Here is a 21,495-nt window from a genome sequence, read left to right as displayed (position 1 = left end):
TAAAATCCTGCATTTTGTGGCTGTTGCTATGCGATCAGCTGTGGAATGATGATGTGGTCCTTTTTCTTAAATAATTGCATGAATTATTCGGCTTAATGAACAAGATGACCATGTGCTGGAGATACTCAGCATTTCACCATTCAGACTGAATATTTTAGCCTCAAACTCTTAATAATCCATCAAACTCATGAGGTCAAGCTTAGATGGAACAAAAATTTGAATCATTACTGGCAATCCAGGACCAGGGTTGCCCACATCTGGTTTAGACCAATGGGCATAAAGATTCTGTAATCTGGATGTTTCTTCCCTAATGTGAGATGTTTCACTAAAAAGCAGCGCCCCCTGGTGGGCTTTTCATTGATGTCACCTTCCTTGGGATAATGGCAACTGTTTACTTCAGTTAGACATGTTTGTGATGCATTAGGGTGTGCTAGTATACTAATTACTTTGGTGGACTGTTATAAAATTACTGTATTACTGACATAATATTGAGTCAAATTTTGAATGGGCTTACAATTGCCCATATTTTCTCAAGTATTTTGTTTATGTAAATAAAACCCTGCAGTATATATATATGCATATTTCAGTTGAAACAATCAGAATTCAGACAGATGAATGACTGTAGTTGACAAATAGGACATACCTTTTTCTTTTAACATTTTTAATGTTTTTCGCAGTCCAATTAAGGTAACCAAAAATCCGCAGAATTTAGAGGCTGATTTCAAAACTGTGTCGAGCCTGCATAGCCTAACAACTCATTTGCACCACGGTCTCAACAAACCTGAAAGTCTCCAAAAAAAGAAGTTCCCACCTCTATACCAAAGGTGTAGAAAGAGAGCACTGGAGGATTGCTGGCAGAGAGACAGGTGATAGAGGATGGAAAGTGGAGGATAAAGCGTACTGGAGGTGAAAGCTGAGGCTGAAGGAAGACAGTGAATGGGGAGGTAAGAACAGAGGGGAGGACAGGGGAGATGCAACAGGCACAGGGTATTATGGAGGAGAGGGTAGGGAGAAGGAAGGATGAACGACCAGTTAAGGCAGATTGACCGAGAGAAAAAAATGGCAACATTTTACTGGGAGAGTGAGATTTGTAAACGAAAGTGAATAATGACAGGAGAAAGTGTGTGTGTGTGTTAGTGAAAGAAAAAGAGAGATGTATACAGTGCCGTCCATAAGTATTTATACACAATTTTTTACTGTTTTGGCTCTGTGCTCCTGCACTATTCACCGACTATTCACTTTAATTTAAGCGTATTTACATCCATACTGGGTAAACCATGTAGGAATCGCAGCCCTGTTCATACATAGCAGCACCCTCCCCCAATTTCATGGGACCAAAATTAATTGGACAATTGGCTGCTCAGCTGTTTCTTTGCCAGCTGTGAGTCCCTGCATTATTAGTTTATGCACAAGAAAGCTAGCAAAAGGTCTAGATTTGACTCCAGGTCTGGCATTTGCTTTTGGAGTCTGTTGCTCTCGTCTTTCAGCATGAGGGCCAAAGGCGTGTCAATGCCAGTAAAGCAGGCCGTCACAGGGTGGAACAATCAGAATAATCCGTATGTATGTATGCGCATACCAACATAAAATTGTTTACACCACTTAAATTTGTGTGTTTGTTAATTTTATTAATGTATTTTGTCAACATAATTTAATTAAGCCAATTAAAATGTACTTGAATTTGTGAGAGGAAAGGATTGAGAGAGGAGGAGAATGGAAAGAGAAGTGGGGGACAATGGCATTAAAGGGAGGAGACACCATAGATAAGGGAGAGAATAGAAAAAGAGGGAAGAGGAAACGCCAGCTGTTACAGAGAACCTCCCTCCCAATAGCACAGCTATTTATACCTCATACTAACGCTCTCTCACACACGCAACTTGGTGAGTTTTAGATGCATTATTGATATTTTTGTCCATCTTTAGTATCGGGCCTGTCTCCACTGTGCCTGGGTTAATGGTCCCTGTTATCGCAAAGCTCCCCCAATCTTTCACAGATAAATGTGACTGTCTGTGTCTGCATGCGTCCCCATGCGAGGGTGTGCTTGGACGCATGCATTTGTGCTTGCGTACGTGTGCACGCATTTGCCTTTGTGTGTGGTCCACGCTCGCTCATAGACACCATTAGCCTATCTCTATGCGAGCCTGTAGTACTCACACATGCATGTCATGCGTCAGTTTGTTTATGTGCAGTGACAGATGTAGCCAAGAACCTTCTGGACAAAAAGACTGAGCTCTGAACAGAGAAACATAAATTCTTTAAATAACTCTGCAGTGGTCAGCAACCCTGACACTTCTGACTGCGAACACCACAAGGCAGGGTCAATGTGTAGGTCTTACTATCAAGTATAAATACTGTGCGCGCAATGCATTAAACTGACATTATTCCAAAATGACTGACACTATAAAACCAAAGTCAGAAACCATTTAAAATGACTGGATCCATTAATCACATGGGGACTTCACCATATGCACAATTGTACAGCTGTCACGAACTGTAATAAAACAAACCCAGAATTCCATATTTTATTTGAATTAAATCAAATGAATGTCAATTAACACAATTAACACTGCATGTCATGTAAATTACTTTCAAATGAATAGCTACTAATGCTATTAAGGGAAAATTAAACCAGTTTATCAAGGCTCATTAAACGAGCCAAGGGACACAATGTTTTTGGACAAAATAATGGATTTATATATAGACCATAAGGCCTGTAAATGTGATAAACTGAAGTCATTTGCTGAGGTGTGAACAGAAGAGAGTTTCCAAAGATATTGTTCAGTTATTTTTCCTGTTGGAAAATAACAGAATGTGATGATGGTGCATGGCTCATCCCAATCCAGAGGAACAATATATGAGAAACATGAAGATCTAGAGATTAGAGAAGATCTGTTCTCAGACTGAATATGTGAGTGAGAGGGTGAGTCTTCTGTTGATTGTTTCTTCTGAGAGGGAATGTCAAAGTAAGCAGTGTAAGCAAGAGGTGCTAGACGGGCCCGAGTAAACAGGACAGTGTTTTTGTATTTGTTTAATAACAGCCTGTTAAAAACCTGCTGCCCCCTTTGGCTCTCCTTCTGTCTCCTGCCTCCTTTTTCTCTCTCTCTCTCTCTCTCCCTCCCTCAGGACACCGCCCTCTTTTCATTGCCCCATAGGCTCTGCTCCATCTAAAGATGCGGCCATTTCAAATGAAAATGCGTTTTGCTTCTATTTTCCCCATGGATGTTTCTCCGCTTTATTTTGAGGTTGCCTCTCTCTTCTTTAACTGTTACTTCACTTTTTCCTTCATTCTTGTCCTGTTCTTGCACTGAATTTCACTACAATTCGCTCACACTCAAACTTGCACTGCTCCTCCATGTCTCACAGCCCATAGGAAAGCAAAATCCAAGAAGAGATCTCATAGTTGTTTCTTTCATTTCTCCTAGACACAAATTAGCTATTTTTAATACTAAGGTGAGACCAAAGGCTTTTTCTCCTACTTCTCAAATTCAACTCAGGAGAAACAACCATATATAATCTCATTTATGTCTTACTCTGATCAAAACAAGAGATCTCTAAATGATCTTAAATAAGACTAATTTAGGTCTCCTGAACATGGGACCATGAGATCAGAGAAAGAGCTCAAAGAAAACTCAGCTATGACACCTAAGATCTCATGATTCTTCTCAAATATGTCTCAGTTTTCTCATAGTGACCTCATGAGAAACAACCGCATCTCAATTCAATATCCATTCGTCTTACTGAAGTCTCAAATTAATTCTCTCATTATCTCATCTTCTCTCCTAAGGGGGTTTTAGGAGCAACAATTCAGATTGAAGCGATCCCAAAAAGATGTACAATTGAGATCTTACTACTTTCTCAAGAGTTAAAGAAAAGACTATCCTGAGCAAAAGATTTTTCCTCTGGGAGTACTTACCCACTGCAGGCCTAGACCTTGGCGGCACATAGTCGTCGTCATGATCATGTTTGACAAAGCCCCATGATTCCTCCTGCAACACTCACAAGGGCTGGTGATGAACTCATCACTCAAAACTAGCAGTGAAGGCGCATAGCACCTAGGAGCTAATAACTGTGTGGGATAGCTGTGAACCGAAGAGAGTGACTCCTGATCACCAGGATTCCACCCAGATTACCTGATAAGAGCTCTGGTTTGAATTGCAGGCTTTTATCAGCTTGTGGTTCTAGAAGATGAGCTGGATAATAAAAGTATGTTTTAAACCTGAAACAGTCCTTGCTGGTTTCTCTCCCACGCGGAGACTGGTGCCAAAAGCGGACAGTCTCATTCCAATACTGCAGGAACGTGTGCCTGCACGTACTGCAACACCCAGCGGTAGCATCAAAATCATCGGCAAGCTGTTCTATTAGTCTGTGATTCATCGCTAGCTTAAATATATTTCCATGTTTTATTTTAAAACCACCTGCACTTCCAGCAGACAGAGCAAGGCTTTGGTTGCTGTATGTTTTTACCAATTGGCTGTGTTGCCTATGGCTAGGAATCTACACCAGCACAGGACAGGGGGGTGTGTTCTGTGATGCATTAAAAACAAGTTACTCACTGGAATGCTGCTACTCCATAGGATTGTGTGTCTGCTATTTTACTCTCCCTGTTGGAATTTTGTCCATCCTTGTCTCTACCTGGTGTCCTCTGCCATTCACTCAGTCTGGGTCCACTTGTCCACTTGTCTCATCAAAATTATCAGGAAGAGCTGCAGCTTCTAAAATTATCAATCTATAATATAATGTAATAAAAATGCTTACATTTTACAATTCACCTTCTTTGCAATACAACACTACCTTTTTTATTTTCATATGTTTTCAGAATACCCATGTAAAACGGTACGCTTTAGTATACTTCAAGTAATTACACGTAGGCTAATGAAAAATACTCATTTTGGCAGCTCCCAGAAAAACCAGATTTCACTTGCTAATTTAAGATCCAGGACATATTTTCGTAACTAAAGGGGTTTTGTGTGAGAAGCACTAGTTGGCCAATGAGCACATGCCGCTTTTCCGTTTATCACCAGTTTCGCCTGTGGTGGAAGGAAAAAAATCAGAACAGCATTAGTCACCTTCGACGTAGTTCACTTATCCGCCAATTTAATGATCAATCAAACTTTAATCTAGTTGACATCAGTCACATTGATTTCGTACTACTGATTTTCTTAGTACAATTCGTACAGGGTTCAGCAGCGGAATACTATTATGAGTAAACCACTGAGATAAACTATAATCGCAAGTATCTATTGTGTTCCGGAGACAGAAGCAACTAATTGGAAAAGAACGGGGTGTATTGAGTTCCTGGAATAATCGGGTAATATCTGTGCTGCTCCAACCCCCTGCCATAGGATTGTACATCGACCAAGAGCAAGATACCGCGAGGGAGGAAGGAGAGGGGGAACTGTAGGGCACCGCGTCCATGACAATTTCAAATTGCTAGGTAGAGCTAGCTAGCTACCTGCTATCTAGCTAGCTGCACATCGACATAAAGAAATCCTGGAAATGGGATTTTTCTTACCTCCTTTAAAAATAAGCTGACCCTTAAATAACAATAAATGCAATATTATCTCAACCAATGGTTCCGTTTTCGCTATAGTTTATCGACGAGGACTGGAAATTTTGCTGCAGCTTTGGACGGGCAGAAGAGAGAAGGGGGTGACAGCCGGAGAACTGGAACACATCGCCGGCTTCCGGGGATTCGGAGCGGCTTCAGGGAACCGCATACGTCGCGAAATCTGGAAAGACGAATTTGAACATTCAAACGTAGCTCGGGATACTTGCGATCCAGGAAATCGGGGAATTCCAAAATGTCCAGGAAAGTACAGAGAAGCGAGGTGTGCGCTGACTGTAGTGCACCAGGTAAGAAGCTAGCTAACTAACACGGTCTGCTACGAAATAAGGCGTTGTTTGGGACGAGATTGGGTGGATTGGCGGACTGGATGTGTTTGGAGAGTCCGACGCGTGAGGTCACTGTACCGCATCTGGGAAGCAGGAAAATGGCCGAGACGCCCTGGCAGAGATTCGGCCTAAATGTGTCTTGAGTTTTATCGTTACTTGTATTTACTTTCTCTGCAATGGGCAATCACGGGTTAGCGCTACACGAACGTTATCCATTTCATATTTCACAATGTATTTCAGTCGGTTTCAGTTCACTCGCGTGTAAGTTTTCGTCATTCGTTTGTTAGCACTAGCTAACCAGTCGATTAGTTACTTGAATGTGATTCCATTTGGAGTAATGTCGCTTATGAGCTTGGAGTAAGCTGCTCATTTATTGATAGATGTTTGGCCAACCAGATGCCCATTTGTTTAATTTCCGTGCAGATCTAGGTACGTTAGCAATCTTAACGTCGTTAGTCTAGTCAAGGAGCTACCGATAGTTGGCTTGGTAGCAAGCTTGATCTTCCAGAAACGTAGCTAGGCAGCACTACACTCTATAGAATAGCTAACGTTGACTACTACAGCAGAATTAGCTACAGCCTTGCTAACGTTTAGCTCTGTTGGTGAACAATTCGCATAGCTGGCACAGTACAGTATAGACCTACAGAATGAGTGAGCGAAAACGCATATTGCCTAGCTAGCGCTGCATGGACACATTCTTGACTCGAGCTGAAATATCATTGTCGCTTATAGCTAGTTAGTGTGTGTTTTCTCTTTGGCGTTCAGATTGAAAAGATTTGTTAGCTGGCTTGCTACCCGTCTTTCATCTAGTTCGTTGTAACTAGTAACAAAGTAAAATCAGAGTTTGGGCTGTGTTGTGCTTCTATTGCGGGGTTGAACTTGACTCCTGTGCTCTAAGGACACAGGCGAAACAGCGGACTTTGTTAACTTCAAACAAATTCGGAAAATATGTTATAAAAATTGCGTGTGAACACTATTGGCGCATCAAGAACAGTGTCAAGGCACTGTTTTGGACTCGCGACCACAGGGTGATTTGGTTAGAACCCTTTACAGTGCTGCTTCTTTACTTCGGAATCCTCCGCCAGAATGGGACGGGGATCATTTCGAAGAGACTGAAACGTTCTGTCTGTCTGAATGGCTAAGGCAGTGGTTCTCAAACTCGGTCCTATGAACCCCTGTTTATGCTGGTTTTTTTTTCAACCACAATTGTAATCCCAGAATTTAACAAACTGTTCAGTTTTAACAAGCCTAATATGCTTTTCGTGTTTTGAGAGATTACCTTCGTAAGCCACATTGTCAGAAATAGCTATGCATGCAATGAAGAATAGAAGTCCCATATGTACATTGTGTTTATTGTTCTGTATTGCCAATAATTGCATAAAAAGTGGTTGAACATTTGTAACTGGTCTAAAGACTAAGGTGAATAAAAACTGGTGAATCCGTAGGCTCCCAATTGGTGAAAGTATTGACACATGGTCACGAGAATTAACCATTAGATAGACTAATGTAAAATTCAAAGCCAAATGAAATTACAGTGAACCAAAAATTGCATTGTTGTAACAAGTTTTAGGAAAAATGAAACGACTTGTGCTCAACTGCCTTAATTGAGCAAGAGATTGGCTGTAACAAAACCACAGGGGTTTCCAGGACAGAGTTTGAGAACCAGTGGGCTCAGGTTTATGAGGATTCTGCCCATGACCAAGTAACTGTTGGTCCCACATTTATCAGAGCAGCTAAGAGCCAAAGAGGATCAATTTCAGTGCAAATTGACTCTTTAGTCCTGATGTTGAACTAAGGCTCTGTATACGCATACCATTTATATTCTTGGCCAAGAATTGACCAGTAGAGTTAAAACAACTGATGTACCAGACAAAGGGACAGGATGCAAAGACAATGTGTTAGACAATATATTCATATTTTTTTTGTTTTTCCCCGTGTGCTCATTATCTTCTATGCAAAGGTCTTTCTGGCAATGTCAGGTTCACAGATGGAAGCCAAAACTGCAGCAAAAAGAACGGCTAAAGACCCCACACCACTGTGCTCTTGGTGTCATTTGTTTCAGTGCCGCTCCCCAACTTTCAGGCCCGCTATCTTCTGCCCCACCCCGCCGACCTTGACTGCTACACGCAATCTCCGTTCCTCCTTGCCCGTTCCCTGTGCGTTCTCTAGGCTGTTCCCTTTCTCCCCGACCTCCTGTGAGAGTGCCACCCCCTCTCTCTGACACGCTAGCCCGCTGTGTGCGCCATTTCCCCACCAGGGCCGCTTCTCTCGACTCCGGCAGCGGCCGCCGCCAGGAGCTCCTCGCTCCCCGTTAATGGCAGGCAGCGCCGTCGCTGAACGCGTTCTTACGGGCGGACAAGTTGGGTCCTGGAGAGCCTCGGGGGTGTTTCTCGTTTCCATTTCGCTCGCTGCACTGCACCTGATGGGAGGTGAAGTCCGGAGCGAGGCTCCGCCGGGGGACGTTCAGACTCCTTCAGGACTTCATCTCCCAGCAGCCCCCGCTGGTTCAATACTTCTTGTTATGTGCCAACACAGAAAGTGCGTGCTGCATCTGTCCGAGGTGCCTGATCAGCGGCCGACTGAGAGACACCTTTTAAAATCCCCCGGAATCTGTATGGCCTGGGCTGTTTATGGTCTATTCCCAGCCGGCCCAGCTGGTACATGGAGTTTGTTTTGGGAAGATGGCAGGAATCTGCAGGTGGGGCCTTAAAATGGACTCTTAGGGGTCAGGAGCTGCCTGTGTTCTTGGTGTTTGAGTGCGGTGCGTAGAGCGTGCAAGGCCACCATTTGTATGGAGAGGGCTGCTGGATCACACTTCCCGTGTGTGTGTGTGTGTCTGCGCAAGCGTGTGACATCGCATTAGTCACACACAAATTGGAACTGAGCAGAGGCGCATGGCGGGGGACGAAGCGGCTCCTGTGACACGTGAATAATCGCCATTCCCGACTCCGTGCTGCGGAATGAAAGGAACCGGATCCGGCTAATTAAAGGGCCGGCCTCTTCCTCGGCTCATCGCGCTCGACGCCCTCCCGCTGCGCCAGCTGCCTCGGCTGCGCAGGGCTCCCCCGGCCCACCCCCCCACCCCCCGGCTCCTTCGTACACGCAGATGTTAACTGAGCACAGCTGATGCTGCGATGGCCTTAGCATTGACAGGCTTCCTGCTTCCTGTGTTTAGAAACGAAGAGGTCTTTTTTTAGCTGGATGCTATTATTTTGCCCTCATTCTAAAACTTAACCGTGTCTATCCCGTACTGCTTTTCCAGCCAAAAACGTGCAGCCTGTCCTGTCACCAAAGTGGCCATGTCACGTCACTGTGCCTGCAGGCTATTCAGTTTGGTCGTGGGAAAGCAAGCATGTAAGAAACATATAGTTATAGTTATGGTTCTGATTAATTCACTTGTGGTTCTGAGAAGTTTACTCATTCCCACTTGGTTCCTGGACGCTGTTGTTACGAAACGTTTCTGGACTCTGCTGGCGTCATTAGGGTGTTGTCTCTGCGGTCTCAGTATACACAAACATCATCTGTGTGTTCACTGACCGAATGTCATGTTTTGTATACATACGAAAATGTCAGCGTCAGTGCTGTGCGTGCGATGCGTGTGCACGCACAAGCGTGCGTTTGTGGGCTGTGCATGCAAACTGACTGCGCTGTGCCGGTGTCCAATGGGAGTCCAGCTTTCATTTGCCGTTCCCCACAGGAAGCCGCACTGAGCGTGCCCAGAGCCTCGTTTGCCCTGCGGGAGGGAGAGCCGGCAGCCGGATTATTCCGGGCGTGAATTGGGCTTTAGTTTCAGTGCTGGCAGCCGGAGGCACCGTTCTGTCGCTGAGGGCCGCTGTCAGGGGTCCTCTCTACCTGAGAGAGCCCTTCACCCTGGGCCTGGTTACCCCTGGCAACCTCTACCTGTCACGGGGAGTCGCTGTCTCCTGGGGCCAGAGGAGGGAGGAAGGGGGAGGGGTTGTGTTGAAGCCCCTCTGTTTGCAAGGATGATGTCATCGATCCTGTCGCTCTCATAACAGCAGAGGCTGCAGTTCCACTTACTGATTACCTGTACTGTGATACTTGGTTGTTTTTTTTCTTTTTGGTTAAATGTCTGTGGCAGGATAGAGTTTGGGTCGGTGGGAGTAAGGTCAGCTCTGTGTGTTCCCTGCCTGTGTCTGCTGGGTTCATCTCCTGGTCTCTGCTTTGAGAATGTTTCTCCCCAGTTGCCTGTGTCTCTCCAGAGAGCCAAGTGGGTTTTGGTATGGCTGTACCGTTTCACTGAGTGCACCTCTGCTCCAGTGATGAAGGTGTTCGTTGGGAAGTGCTTATGATGAGTCTGTGAAATGTATCGCTCGCTTTCTCTCACATTCTCTCACACGTCTGTGTACCTTGCATCATGTGCTTGCTGTTGAAAAGGGGGGACTGGGTAGGTTGTTTAATACTTGATAGCACTATGGTGACTGTATATCCACTGATATGTGGCACCCCCTTATTTTTGCATTTGAAATTCACTTCCCCTCTCTCCCTGGCTCTTCACCTCTCTCTCCCCCACCCTCCCTCTCTTTCTTCCCCCCCCCATGCCTGATCAGACCCAGGGTGGAGCAGCATTAACAGGGGAGTGCTGATCTGTGATGAGTGCTGCTCTGTGCATCGCAGTTTGGGCCGGCACATCTCCGTGGTGAAGCACCTGCGCCACAGCGGCTGGCCCCCCGCACTGCTGCAGGTAAGACCGGGGAGGGGCAGGGCCAGGCTGGGGAGGGGCGGGGCCCAAACTGCCGTTACACCAGTGAGGGGTACTCCACAGGCCTGGGGTGCGGCTCAGAGGGGCTCGGGAGAGGAGAGGAGGGGAGGGGCCAGGGATGGGTGGGGCGGGGCCCAGAGTACTGTTACACTGGGGAAGCAGTGGAGGGGTGAGGGTGCTCCACTGCCCTGGTGCTGTGGAGGTGGGGGTGGGGTGGGCCTCAGGGGGGCAAGGTGTCATAGGGGGCTGGAGTAGCAATCTGGGTCAGAAGGACCTGGTGGGGGCGGGACCTGGATCAGCATCAGACTGATCAGGTGGGGGTGAGGTGTCAGAACGTGCGATGGCTCAGGGCTGTGCTGTGCTGTCTCAGATGGTGCAGACCCTGGCCAGCAACGGGGCGAACTCCATCTGGGAGCACTCCCTCCTGGACCCGGCTCAGGTGCAGAGCGGACGGAGAAAACCCAACCCACAGGACAAAGTCCAGTAAGAGCGCACTCAGACGGGTCCCAAACGCTGTCCCAAACACAGTCCCAAACACAGCACGCCACACTGCTGCAGATAATGCTGGCTGCTTTACACTGCAGTCGCTGCTTACACCTTTGTAGAATTTAATGGTAAACCTACTGTTATTTTAAATGTGTCAGAGATGTGATTTTTCTGTACCCCTGAGAAATCAGGAAATTCAGAATTTTCAGACCTGAAAAGTCTGTCGGAAGCAGAGGACTTGGTTATGCATAAACATGAAGAGTTTATGTACTCTTTAAAACCAGAGGAGAGATTGCTCAGCAATAAAGCCAAATTCTAGATGCCCCAGTAGAGATATTTAGAATCTGAAAATCAGCATTTCCAATTTAAACATTAAAAATTCTGATTTATCACATTTTATTTTATTTTTAGCTCGCAGATTGTTATTAGTGAAAATCATGTACCATAAAGTAACTCAGACCATCTTTCTTAGGCATTGAGCTTTTGAGCTACTTTAACTTTTTTCTCTCTCTCTCTCTCTCTTTCCCTCCCTCTCTTCTTTCCTGCAGCCCCACCAAGTCAGAATTCATACGGGCGAAGTATCAGATGCTGGCGTTTGTACACAAGCTTCCGTGCCGCGACGATGACGGCGTCACCACCAAGGACCTCAGCAAGGTCAGAGTTCACGGACGGTCAAATGGCAGAAAGGTCAGGGCGGGGTCAGAGGCAGCTGTGCAGCGAGAGCCTTCCCAGGGTGCCCTGGTTTAGCGCTCTCCTCTGGGCTGGCTGTTAAAAGCGAAGCGATGACGTCATCGCTAATGCGCGGCTAGGTGCTTGTGCGCGGTAATACTGGCGGAGTCCTCTGACCGATGGTCCGTGTCTTTCTCAGCAACTGCACTCGAGCGTTCGAACCGGCAGCCTGGAGACCTGTCTGCGGCTGCTCTCACTGGGGGCCCAGGCCAACTTCTTCCATCCGGTGAGAGGCTGCCCAACACAATCGACGCTGCATTCTCTCTCTCTCTCTCTCTCTTTCTCTGTTTCTGTCTCTGCCTGTCTATCTCTCTATTTCTAACTGTCTCTTGGTCTCTGTCTCTGTCTATCTATCTATCTCTGTCTCTATCTCTCTCTCTCTCTCTCTCTCTCTCTCTCTTTGTCTCTCCATCTCTATATCTCTGTGTCTCGGTTTCTCTGTATTATGTCTATCTGTTTGTCTCTCTCTATATTTCTGTATGTATGTATCTATCTATACATCTATCTACCTCACTATCTTTCTCTGTATCTAGCTCTCTGTTTCTCACTGTCTATCTCCATCTTTCCGTATTTCTATATATATCTCTATCTCTCTGTCTCTCCCTCCCGTTCTCTCATTCCTTCTCTCTGTCTCTCGCCCCCTCTTTCTCTGGGCTCCTCTGACTCACCCTGGCTGTGGCCCGGGCCCTGAACAGCATCCTCTGGCTGTCACTTAGTGTGTAATTAGAGCGCTAAACTGAGCAACTGCACAGAGGAGGGGGGGGGTGTGAGGGGGCGTTACAGCCGGGCCAGGCGCTTTCTCCCAAAACACCTGCAGCACAATCGATGCCGTCACCCGGGCAGTTTGCGTTGACCCCGCCCCCTTTCCCTTCTCTGGCCCCGCCCACAGGAGAAAGGGACCACCCCCTTGCACGTGGCGGCGAAGGCGGGGCAGGTCCTGCAGGCGGAGCTGCTGGTCGTGTACGGGGCGGATCCTGGAGCCCCCGACATCAACGGGCGCACGCCCATGGACTACGCCAGGTACCCCCCCCCCCCCCCCCCCCCCCCGTCTTAATCTTTATCCTTCTGGCTCTCATTCTACTAAACGCACCATTTAAGTACAGCGTCACTGACATAGCGCCATCCACGGCGACAGCTGGCTGCTGGCACCTCGTCTTGGTCCAGACAGCGTCTCCGAAGTTAACCGGCCTGACATTTGTAGCACAGTCAGCCAAATATTGTGATGGCTAGCTTGCTAGTTTGTGCTTGGTAGCTAGTTGTTTTTGAACACTGAATAAAGGTAACAGTGAGTTACAGTGAGTTACAGTGTGGGAGAAGCAGGTAAGGCTCAGCTGACGCTAAAGCACATGCAGCAGTCATAGTGACGTAGGCACTTTGATGGCAGGTGTCATAATAGGCTGCTGTGATTGAATCTTAATACTGTGTGGATCTCTGTGCAGATCCCTGTGCTGTGTAAAGCTCTGAGTTTGATTCTGTGCTGTGTGGATCTCTGTGCAGATCTCTGTGCTGTGTAAAGCTCTGAGTTTGATTCTGTGCTGTGTGGATCTCTGTGCAGATTTCTGTGCTGTGTAAAGCTCTGAGTTTGATTCTGTGCTGTGTGGATCTCTGTGCAGATCTCTGTGCTGTGTAAAGCTCTGAGTTTGATTCTGTGCTGTGTGGATCTCTGTGCAGATCTCTGTGCTGTGTAAAGCTCTGAGTTTGATTCTGTGCTGTGTGGATCTCTGTGCAGATTTCTGTGCTGTGTAAAGCTCTGAGTTTGATTCTGTGCTGTGTGGATCTCTGCAGATTTCTGTGCTGTGTAAAGCTCTGTGTTTGATTCTGTGCTGTGTGGATCTCTGTGCAGATCTCTGTGCTGTGTAAAACTCTGTTTGGCTCTGTGGATCTCTGTGCAGATCTCTGTGCTGTGTAAAACTCTGTGTTTGGCTGTGTGGGTTGCTGTGTCTGTGTTTCTCTGTGTGGGTGACGCTGTTCTTCCTGTGTCTCAGACAAGCAGGGCAGGTGGAGCTAGCCGAGCGCCTGGTGGAGTGTCAGTACGAGCTGACGGACAGGCTAGCCTTCTACCTGTGCGGCCGACGCCCAGGTGAGCTTCCCTCCGCCCCCGTCTCCCGCGGCAACCAGCTGCGGTTCACATTGTTCTGCGCTGAGATCCTGGTCCGTCAAGTGTATTCACCGTATGCTACTGTCCTGCAGATCACAAGAACGGCCATTACATCATCCCCCAGATGGCTGACAGGTAGGGCTGGGGTTTTCAGGTGTGTGTGTGTGTGTGTGTGTGTGACTAGAATGACTCAAAGTGACAAGGGAGTGTGGGGGAGGGTTGACTTTGTTTCTGTTTTCTAATTTCATAGGTCACCCATAGTGTGAACACATTAATGTTGTAGAATAACACGTCTTCCTATTCTAATTCTTTAGAATTTTTAAAAAACCTGCCGTAACTTCATGAAAGGAAAGGGGAAAACAAGAAAAAAAAGGAAAGTCAGTGTCCAGGTCTGTAAACCAGCAGGTGCACTGTTCCACTAAATGTCAGTGTCCAGGTCTGTAAACCAGCAGGTGCACTGTTCCACTAAATGTCAGTGTCCAGGTCTGTAAACCAGCAGGTGCACTGTTCCACTAAATGTCTGTGTCCAGGTTCGTAAACCGGAAGGTGCACTGTTCTGCTAAAGATGCAGCAGTACGTTCTGTCTGTTGATCTTCAGTTCTTCTGCTGGCCAGTAGGTGGCTCTGTCTCACACATTAGTATTTATTTTAGGAAGTGGGACATGTTGAAATCTGCACCCAGGCGCTGTGCTGCCTGCACAGTGTGAATGCTCTGTGCGTCTCACTGTATGTTGGGGGGTGGGGGCGGGGGCGAGGGGGGGTAGGTAGGGGACATGATGTCTCCAAATAGAAATTAATATGGGATCTGTCCCTCACTCTAGCTTGCTGTCTTTTTCTTTCTTTGTCTCTCTCTCTCTCTCTGTCTTGCTGTATTTGTCTTTCATGTCTCTGCCCTTGTCTCATCTCTCTCTCTGTCTTTGTCTCTCTATCTCTTGCTCTGTCTTTGTCTCTCTTTCTCTCCCTCTCGCTCACTCGTTTTTTTTGTTTCCTCCACCTCGCTGCGCTTGTGGAGGCAGAGCTCGTCCTAAGTGCCCAACACAGAGGTATCTCTCTTTCTCTCTCTTTCTATTCTCCCCCCACCACACCTTCCTCTCTCATCTTTCATGTGCTCCCTCCATTTTTGCTTCCTCATCGTACCCTCCTCCCCTATCCTTCGCTCACCCCCATCCTTCCTCCATCCTGTCATCAGTATTGGGGGGGAAAGGGGCGGAGCTCTGAAATTGACCGAATGCATTGATTGATTGTAAAAGCAGCGGCGTACTGGCCTGTGTGTTGAGTTGAGGCGTAGCTGTGTGGGGAAGGCGGTCCTGCTGCCTGTGTAGGCTTCCCACTCTCTGTGCTCATGTTTTTCACTGTTAGCCTCTCGCACAGGGTCCGTAGGTCGCTTTGTGTGACGAATCAGAAGCGTGAGGGGTGGGGTAGGGGGCGGGGTTAAAGGGATGGGTGGAGGGAGGAGTTACGGGGGTGGGGGGGAGAGATGTGCTGTTCTGTGCTAGCGTGATAGTGTCCACTCGTCACCCCTCAACAAACATCTCTCCTCCCCATCCTTCACGGATAGACAGTTGTGTTCACTGGCCTTCTTTTCTCTCCTCCTCCATATCTCTCCATGTCCCTCTTTTTTCTCTCTCTCCTTTCGATGTCTTTTCAGCCTTGACCTGTCAGAACTGGCCAAGGCAGCCAAGAAGAAACTCCAAGCGGTGAGCATCTTTAAAAAAAAATTTGAACCATGTCCATCAGGCCTGGCAACAGGCTATGGTATCCCTGTAGCGCTAGGGTCTCTCAGTGCAGTTCCTGCTGTACTTCAGTTAGCCAATCAGGTGACTGTGATGTCACAGGATATTTTAGGGGGGGAGCATGCATAGTCGTGGTCCAGGCATGTCTGATGAATCTGTGGGGTTTGTCTATGGGGACCTGCATTGAGTCCCTGCTGCGCACGCTAATGGATCCTTGCGCTTGTCTTTGGCTGGTCTTTGCGTTTCCTCTGTGGGTTTGCTGCTCGGCTGCGTACGCGGGGCGGGGTCGTGTGCGGCAGCTGAACAACCGTCTGTTTGAGGACCTGGCCATGGACGTGTATGACGAGGTGGACCGCAGAGAGAACGATGCGGGTGAGCGTTTCCCCCCCCCCTCCTCCTCCTCCTCCTCCTCCTCTCTGGCGCTGCGTATGCGTCTCCGTCTGCACGCTCTTCCAGGTCCAGCTCCCTCAGGTTTATTCGGACTCCTTCCGTTCGAAGGAGGACTCCGACAGGGTTAACAACACCGAGTGAGGGAGTGGGGAAGAGACAGAGCTGGAGAGAAGAAGGGAGGCCAAGAGAAAGAGAGACTGAGACGCTAAAGCACAGCTTCCCCAAGCTGAAGTGTGCTCTGCTGCAGCTCTTAAATCCAGAGTTTAGAGCTGGATATTTCAGTATACCAGTATACATAGACTACAATACAATAGACTGATTCAGCCTCAGTGACTACCGAGGCATCAGTGTGAACTGTTATCTGGGGAAGGTTTTCTGCAGGGTACTGTGCCCAAATACTGACCTTATCCTTATCCTTATCCAACACAATGTAGGAGTTTGATCAGAGTTTTATTCCAAATTCCCATGCATTTAACCATATTTGCACCCTGATGAACAAACATGTCCACCGAACAAATAAAAGAATAATATTTGCTAGCCGTATAGATTTTAAAAAGGCATTTGATTCTGTTTGGCACGCAGGGCTGTTTCTCAGACTTCCTCATAGTGGTGCCGATTGCAAAATGTCCGGTGTCATATAATCAATGTGTTCAGGAAACAAATGCGGTGTAAAAATTGGAAATGAAAGAAGGGAATTGTTCAGCCGAGGGGGCGGGGCGAGTCCAGCGCTCTTCAGCGTCTGCATGAAGGAGCTGGCCAATAGGCTGGAGCCCCCTGCAGGCCCTGCCCTCACCCTGCAGCATGCTGGGGTGGAATTCCTGCTCTCGCCCACAGAACAGGCTCTCCAGCCTGTGTGATCTCTGTGAAAACAGAGGGGTTGAGGTTCACTTATTTTTATTTTTACATTTTTTGGCAATCAATTATGTATTTTCTTATTTTTTTGGTTGTCAATTATTTATTTTTTATTTTTTTGGTGATGAATTATTTAATTTTCAAAAAGCACGCACAAACCAAAACAAGACAGCACGAATGGTTGTTGCGGGTGCATATAAATATAGAAAATATGGTGTGGTGTGTATATGTAATACATCTCCCGTAATGCAGGAAATTGCGCATCTGAGAAGATAAATTGCATGTAAATTCTAGTCCTGCAGATTTAGCTCTTATAATGATAAAAGTCAGTTGAACCAAACTACTTGTCGCACACAAGGAGTTTTTTTATATTCGCACTACATTTTTTAAAATATTGCAAATGCGACCATATTGGCACACTTACAGCCCTGTACCATGATTGTCCTACCAGTGAAGCACCATTAAATTCAGAGACCGAAAAAGGAAATTAATATCTGTAGCTGGTGGAACCTGGCCATACAGCTATACTCCCTGGTTTTCTGTGGGTATTGGCATGGAAGTAGCCAGAAAGTATCCACCAATCACTGTCACTGTTATTGGTTGTTACCAGCATGTTCTGCGATTGGTAGATCTTGTCCTGTATTTTTTCGCAGTTAGTGAAATGACATCACAGCCCTGCTGTCCTGTGTTAATTCTCCTTGGCTGATTGTCCCTTCCTCCTCTGTCCCTGCAGTGTGGCTGACCACTCAGAATCACAGCACCTTGGTTACGGAGCGCAGCGCTGTCCCCTTCCTGCCTGTCAACCCCGAGTACTCTGCCACGCGCAACCAGGTAACCCAGCGCGAGCGCAACCTGGTAACCCAGCGCGAGCGCAACCAGGTAACCCAGCGCGAGCGCAGCCAGGTAACCCAGCGCGAGCGCAACCAGGTAACCCAGCGCGAGCGCAACCAGGTAACCCAGCGCGAGCGCAACCAGGTAACCCAGCACGAGTGCAACCAGGTAACCCAGCGCGAGCGCAACCAGGTAACCCAGCGCGAGCGCTCAAACAGCTGACGCATGGCACTGTGGTGAGGTCAGAGGGGATAAATTTGGAGGTTATGTATTGATGTATAACATGTCAGCATCTATAAAATGCTGCATTCTGGGTGAGGAGTAAATACAATCCAGTTAAATAGTCAGTCTATATCATTAATCAAAGAGAGGAGTCTGTAGAGATTCGACTAACTTGCCAAACTAGTTAGCTACACTGCCTGTCCATCTTGCCATCAAATCATTGAATGTTTGCAGCCAGCTGGCTAGCACGTTGTAGTGTTCCCTTATGAAGTATCAGTGTGGACAACGCGTGAACATTGTGCCTGACATTATATATTTTCCATGTGAGTACTAATTTCTGCTCGATGGCTTACAAAAGCTGGCTAGCTAATGTTACCTGGGAAGGCTGTGGCGCCGGAACAAATACAAAATGTTTAAATTAAAATGTTTTTCTCTAATGTTTTTCATAAATGCAGCTTCCTCACCTTACAGTTAGGTGAAAATTCCCTGCGCGTCCCACTTCTAATGAAGGGCTCGACGGTTTGCCCTCACCTCAGCTGTGCGAGCGGACTGCGCACGCTCCACTTCACACTCTTTTCTTTTCTTCTTTTTTTTTTTGTTCGGTCCTAGCACCGCTTCTGCTGCAGCTTTGTAGCGCAAGTTATTTTCTGAAGACTTTTAACAGAAAATAAAATGTAAGTGCTGGGGATGAAATTGGCCTCAAAACATCGCAGGGGTTATGTCCCTGGTCTCCACAGCGAAAGGTATGCTCAGGGGATGAGGACCCGCGCACAGTGATGAGGTCAGAGGAACACTGATGAGGTCATAACCAAAGTCATGAGGTTATGAGGGAATGAGACCTTAGGAAAAGTAAGGTCAGAGACGCAGTGAGGACCGATTCAAAAGAGGAAGTTAGTAGTTAGCTTTTCACTCATTTTGGTGGAAGCATTTCTGAAGCAGAGAGAGGGAGTAAGAGGACTTCTGGCAGGAAATATGGTGAACTGCCTTTCTGCACCCTTACAGACGTCTTTCCAAAACCTCATACTCTCTCCCTTCAGCTTGACCTCTTGCTCATTTCAAACAACATCCTTCAAGTGTGTCCCTTCTGCCGTCCTTGTTTGTGATTGGTCAGAATCCCAGCATAAGCTATTTTTCTGAGCTGCAGTTGATTAACTGGAGCAACATTCTGGCCCTGACAGTTTGTTTATAGGATACTTTTTTGTGAGTGAGAGAAGGAGCTGAAGGCAGTTGACATAACAGTCTATATATCTGTGTGTGTGTGTGTGTGTCTGTGTGTATGTGTTTGCTTTCTCATGTCTGAGCGTGTGTGGAGCCTCAGACTGGGGAACTCTGTTATTATAAATCGCAGCTGCTGTGACAGTGGTTTTTCCACTGTGCACTGCCAGCAGAGAGAGAGAGAGTGGACTGAGCAGAGAGAGAGAGAGAGAGAGAGAGTGTGGACTGAGCAGAGAGAGAGAGATGGGTTTGAGCAGAGAGAGAGAGAGAGGGCTGAGCAGAGAGAGAGAGAGTAGACTGAGCAGAGAGAGAGAGTAGACTGAGCAGAGAGAGAGAGTAGACTGAGCAGAGAGAGAGAGAGGGGACTGAGCAGAGAGAGAGAGAGTAGACTGAGCAGAGAGAGAGAGAGTAGACTGAGCAGAGAGAGAGAGAGTAGACTGAGCAGAGAGAGAGAGTAGACTGAGCAGAGAGAGAGAGTAGACTGAGTGAGCGAGCGGATCAGCTCCTGCTGTGGTCCGTTCTCTCCCCCGGGAGCTCCTGTAAGACCTCATGAGTGAGCGTCTCTCCCTCCTCTCTCTCCCTCCTCTCTCTCAGGGCCGGCAGAAGCTGGCTCGCTTTAACGCTCGGGAGTTCGCCACCCTCATAATCGACATCCTGAGCGACGCCAAGAGGAGGCAGCACGGCAAGGGCCTCACCAGCCCCACCGGTGAGAGGGGAGAGGGGCGCAGAGGGGAGGAGAGGGGCTGGGGGTGCTGGAGGGAGACTGGGAGGGTGAAAGGGCAAGGGGTAGGGGGGGTTAGGGTTAGGGGGGTGAGAGACAGAGGGAGTGGGGGGAGAGACGGCGTGTGTGGAGGGTAGGGGAGGAGTGAGAGAGGGGAAGGGTAGCAGAGGGAAAAGGAGGCGGGGGGGAGGTAAGTGTAGAGAGCTTTTAAAGGGATGGAGGAGAGACAGGAGGCACATGCGAGGCAGTCTGACTGTTTCTGAGGGAGAAGGAGGAGGGAGGACCAGAAGGAGGTCAACGGGGGGGGGAGGAGAGGACGTGAGACAGCAGTGGGGGGGTGTGCATGAAAAAACACGCTAAGCACACGGGTTAACGGACAGACAGACAGACAGACGGACAGACGGACTGGAGCCCTGCAGAGGGGAAAGCGCTGATGACCGAATCAGATGAAAGGTAATGGAAGCGTAGCCTGGACAGCCGTCACCAACGAGGAGCGCCTGATCGCTGAAACATGTCCATGGCATGAGGCGTTAGCAGCGTTGCCGTGGTAACGTGCCATGCCCCTCCCTGCCCGCTGTAGACCCCCTGCAGCTGGGCCTGAGCAACGATGACGACCAGCACGACTACGACAGCGTAGCTTCGGACGAGGAGTCTGACGGCGAGCTGACCACACAGAACAACAACACTCAGCGTAACAACAGAGCCAAGGTAAGAGGTGCTCACACACGTGCGCAGATACACACACACACACACACACACTCAAGCCAGGAAGTCTAGCGTATGCGTATGTATACACAGGAAGCCACTGAAATCTAAACAGAGCAGCTGCAGAGGGAGCAGAACATATGATGAAACCCTTTAAGCGCGCACACACTCACACACACACACACACACACACGCACGCGCACGCACAGGATATGCGTATACACACAGAGTGCAGTTACCCATGGTGTTCCTCTCAGCCTGTCCCAGCATGCCGTGCAGCGGCAGCGCGGCTGCTGCATATCCTCTGAATGACATCACCGCTATTCTGGGTAAGGGTGCCGAGAGCGTGTCCACAGCAAACAGCATTCCAGTCCGTGCCCCGGAGGAGCCGGTCTCAGACACACCGCACGCAGGGCTGCTCAGACACACCGCACGCAGGGCTGCTCAGACACACCGCACGCAGGGCTGCTCAGACAAACCGCACGCAGGGCTGCTCAGACACACCGCACGCAGGGCTGCTCAGAGAACACCGCACGCAGGGCTGCTCAGAGAACACCGCACGCAGGGCTGCTCAGAGAACACCGCACGCAGGGCTGCTCAGAGAACACCGCACGCAGGGCTGCTCAGAGAACACCGCACGCAGGGCTGCTCAGAGAACACCGCACGCAGGGCTGCTCAGAGAACACCGCACGCAGGGCTGCTCAGACACACCGCACGCAGGGCTGCTCAGAGAACACCGCACGCAGGGCTGCTCAGAGAACACCGCACGCAGGGCTGCTCAGACACACCGCACGCAGGGCTGCTCAGAGAACACCGCACGCAGGGCTGCTCAGAGAACACCACACGCAGGGCTGCTCAGAGAACACCGCACGCAGGGCTGCTCAGAGAACACCGCACGCAGGGCT

General features: G+C 48.3%; 1 protein-coding gene across 3 annotated transcripts in view; it reads left to right on the top strand.

Moving 5' to 3' along the window:
* Positions 1-4,979: 4,979 nt before the first annotated feature.
* Positions 4,980-21,495, top strand: part of git1 (G protein-coupled receptor kinase interacting ArfGAP 1) — a 31,175-nt gene continuing 14,659 nt past the window's right edge. The window contains exons 1-14 of one of the 3 annotated variants that reach the window (XM_035433369.1): positions 4,980-5,850; positions 10,458-10,591; positions 10,980-11,092; positions 11,644-11,749; positions 11,964-12,050; positions 12,714-12,844; positions 13,810-13,904; positions 14,015-14,057; positions 14,938-14,964; positions 15,570-15,618; positions 15,954-16,026; positions 17,630-17,727; positions 19,759-19,870; positions 20,466-20,593. In XM_035433369.1, coding sequence (XP_035289260.1) covers positions 5,799-5,850; positions 10,458-10,591; positions 10,980-11,092; positions 11,644-11,749; positions 11,964-12,050; positions 12,714-12,844; positions 13,810-13,904; positions 14,015-14,057; positions 14,938-14,964; positions 15,570-15,618; positions 15,954-16,026; positions 17,630-17,727; positions 19,759-19,870; positions 20,466-20,593 — 1,248 coding nt within the window. In that variant the 5' untranslated portion in view covers positions 4,980-5,798. The remainder of the gene's footprint in view (positions 5,851-10,457; positions 10,592-10,979; positions 11,093-11,643; positions 11,750-11,963; positions 12,051-12,713; positions 12,845-13,809; positions 13,905-14,014; positions 14,058-14,937; positions 14,965-15,569; positions 15,619-15,953; positions 16,027-17,629; positions 17,728-19,758; positions 19,871-20,465; positions 20,594-21,495) is intronic. The other 2 variants (XM_035433371.1, XM_035433370.1) reach the window with 2 other exon arrangements.

Source organism: Anguilla anguilla, chromosome 9 (assembly GCF_013347855.1).
Source record: "Anguilla anguilla isolate fAngAng1 chromosome 9, fAngAng1.pri, whole genome shotgun sequence".
In the NCBI taxonomy this organism is placed as follows: Eukaryota; Metazoa; Chordata; class Actinopteri; order Anguilliformes; family Anguillidae; genus Anguilla; species Anguilla anguilla.
The sequence above is the reverse complement of the archived record's forward strand: the minus strand, read 5'-3'. Positions and strand labels throughout refer to the sequence as shown.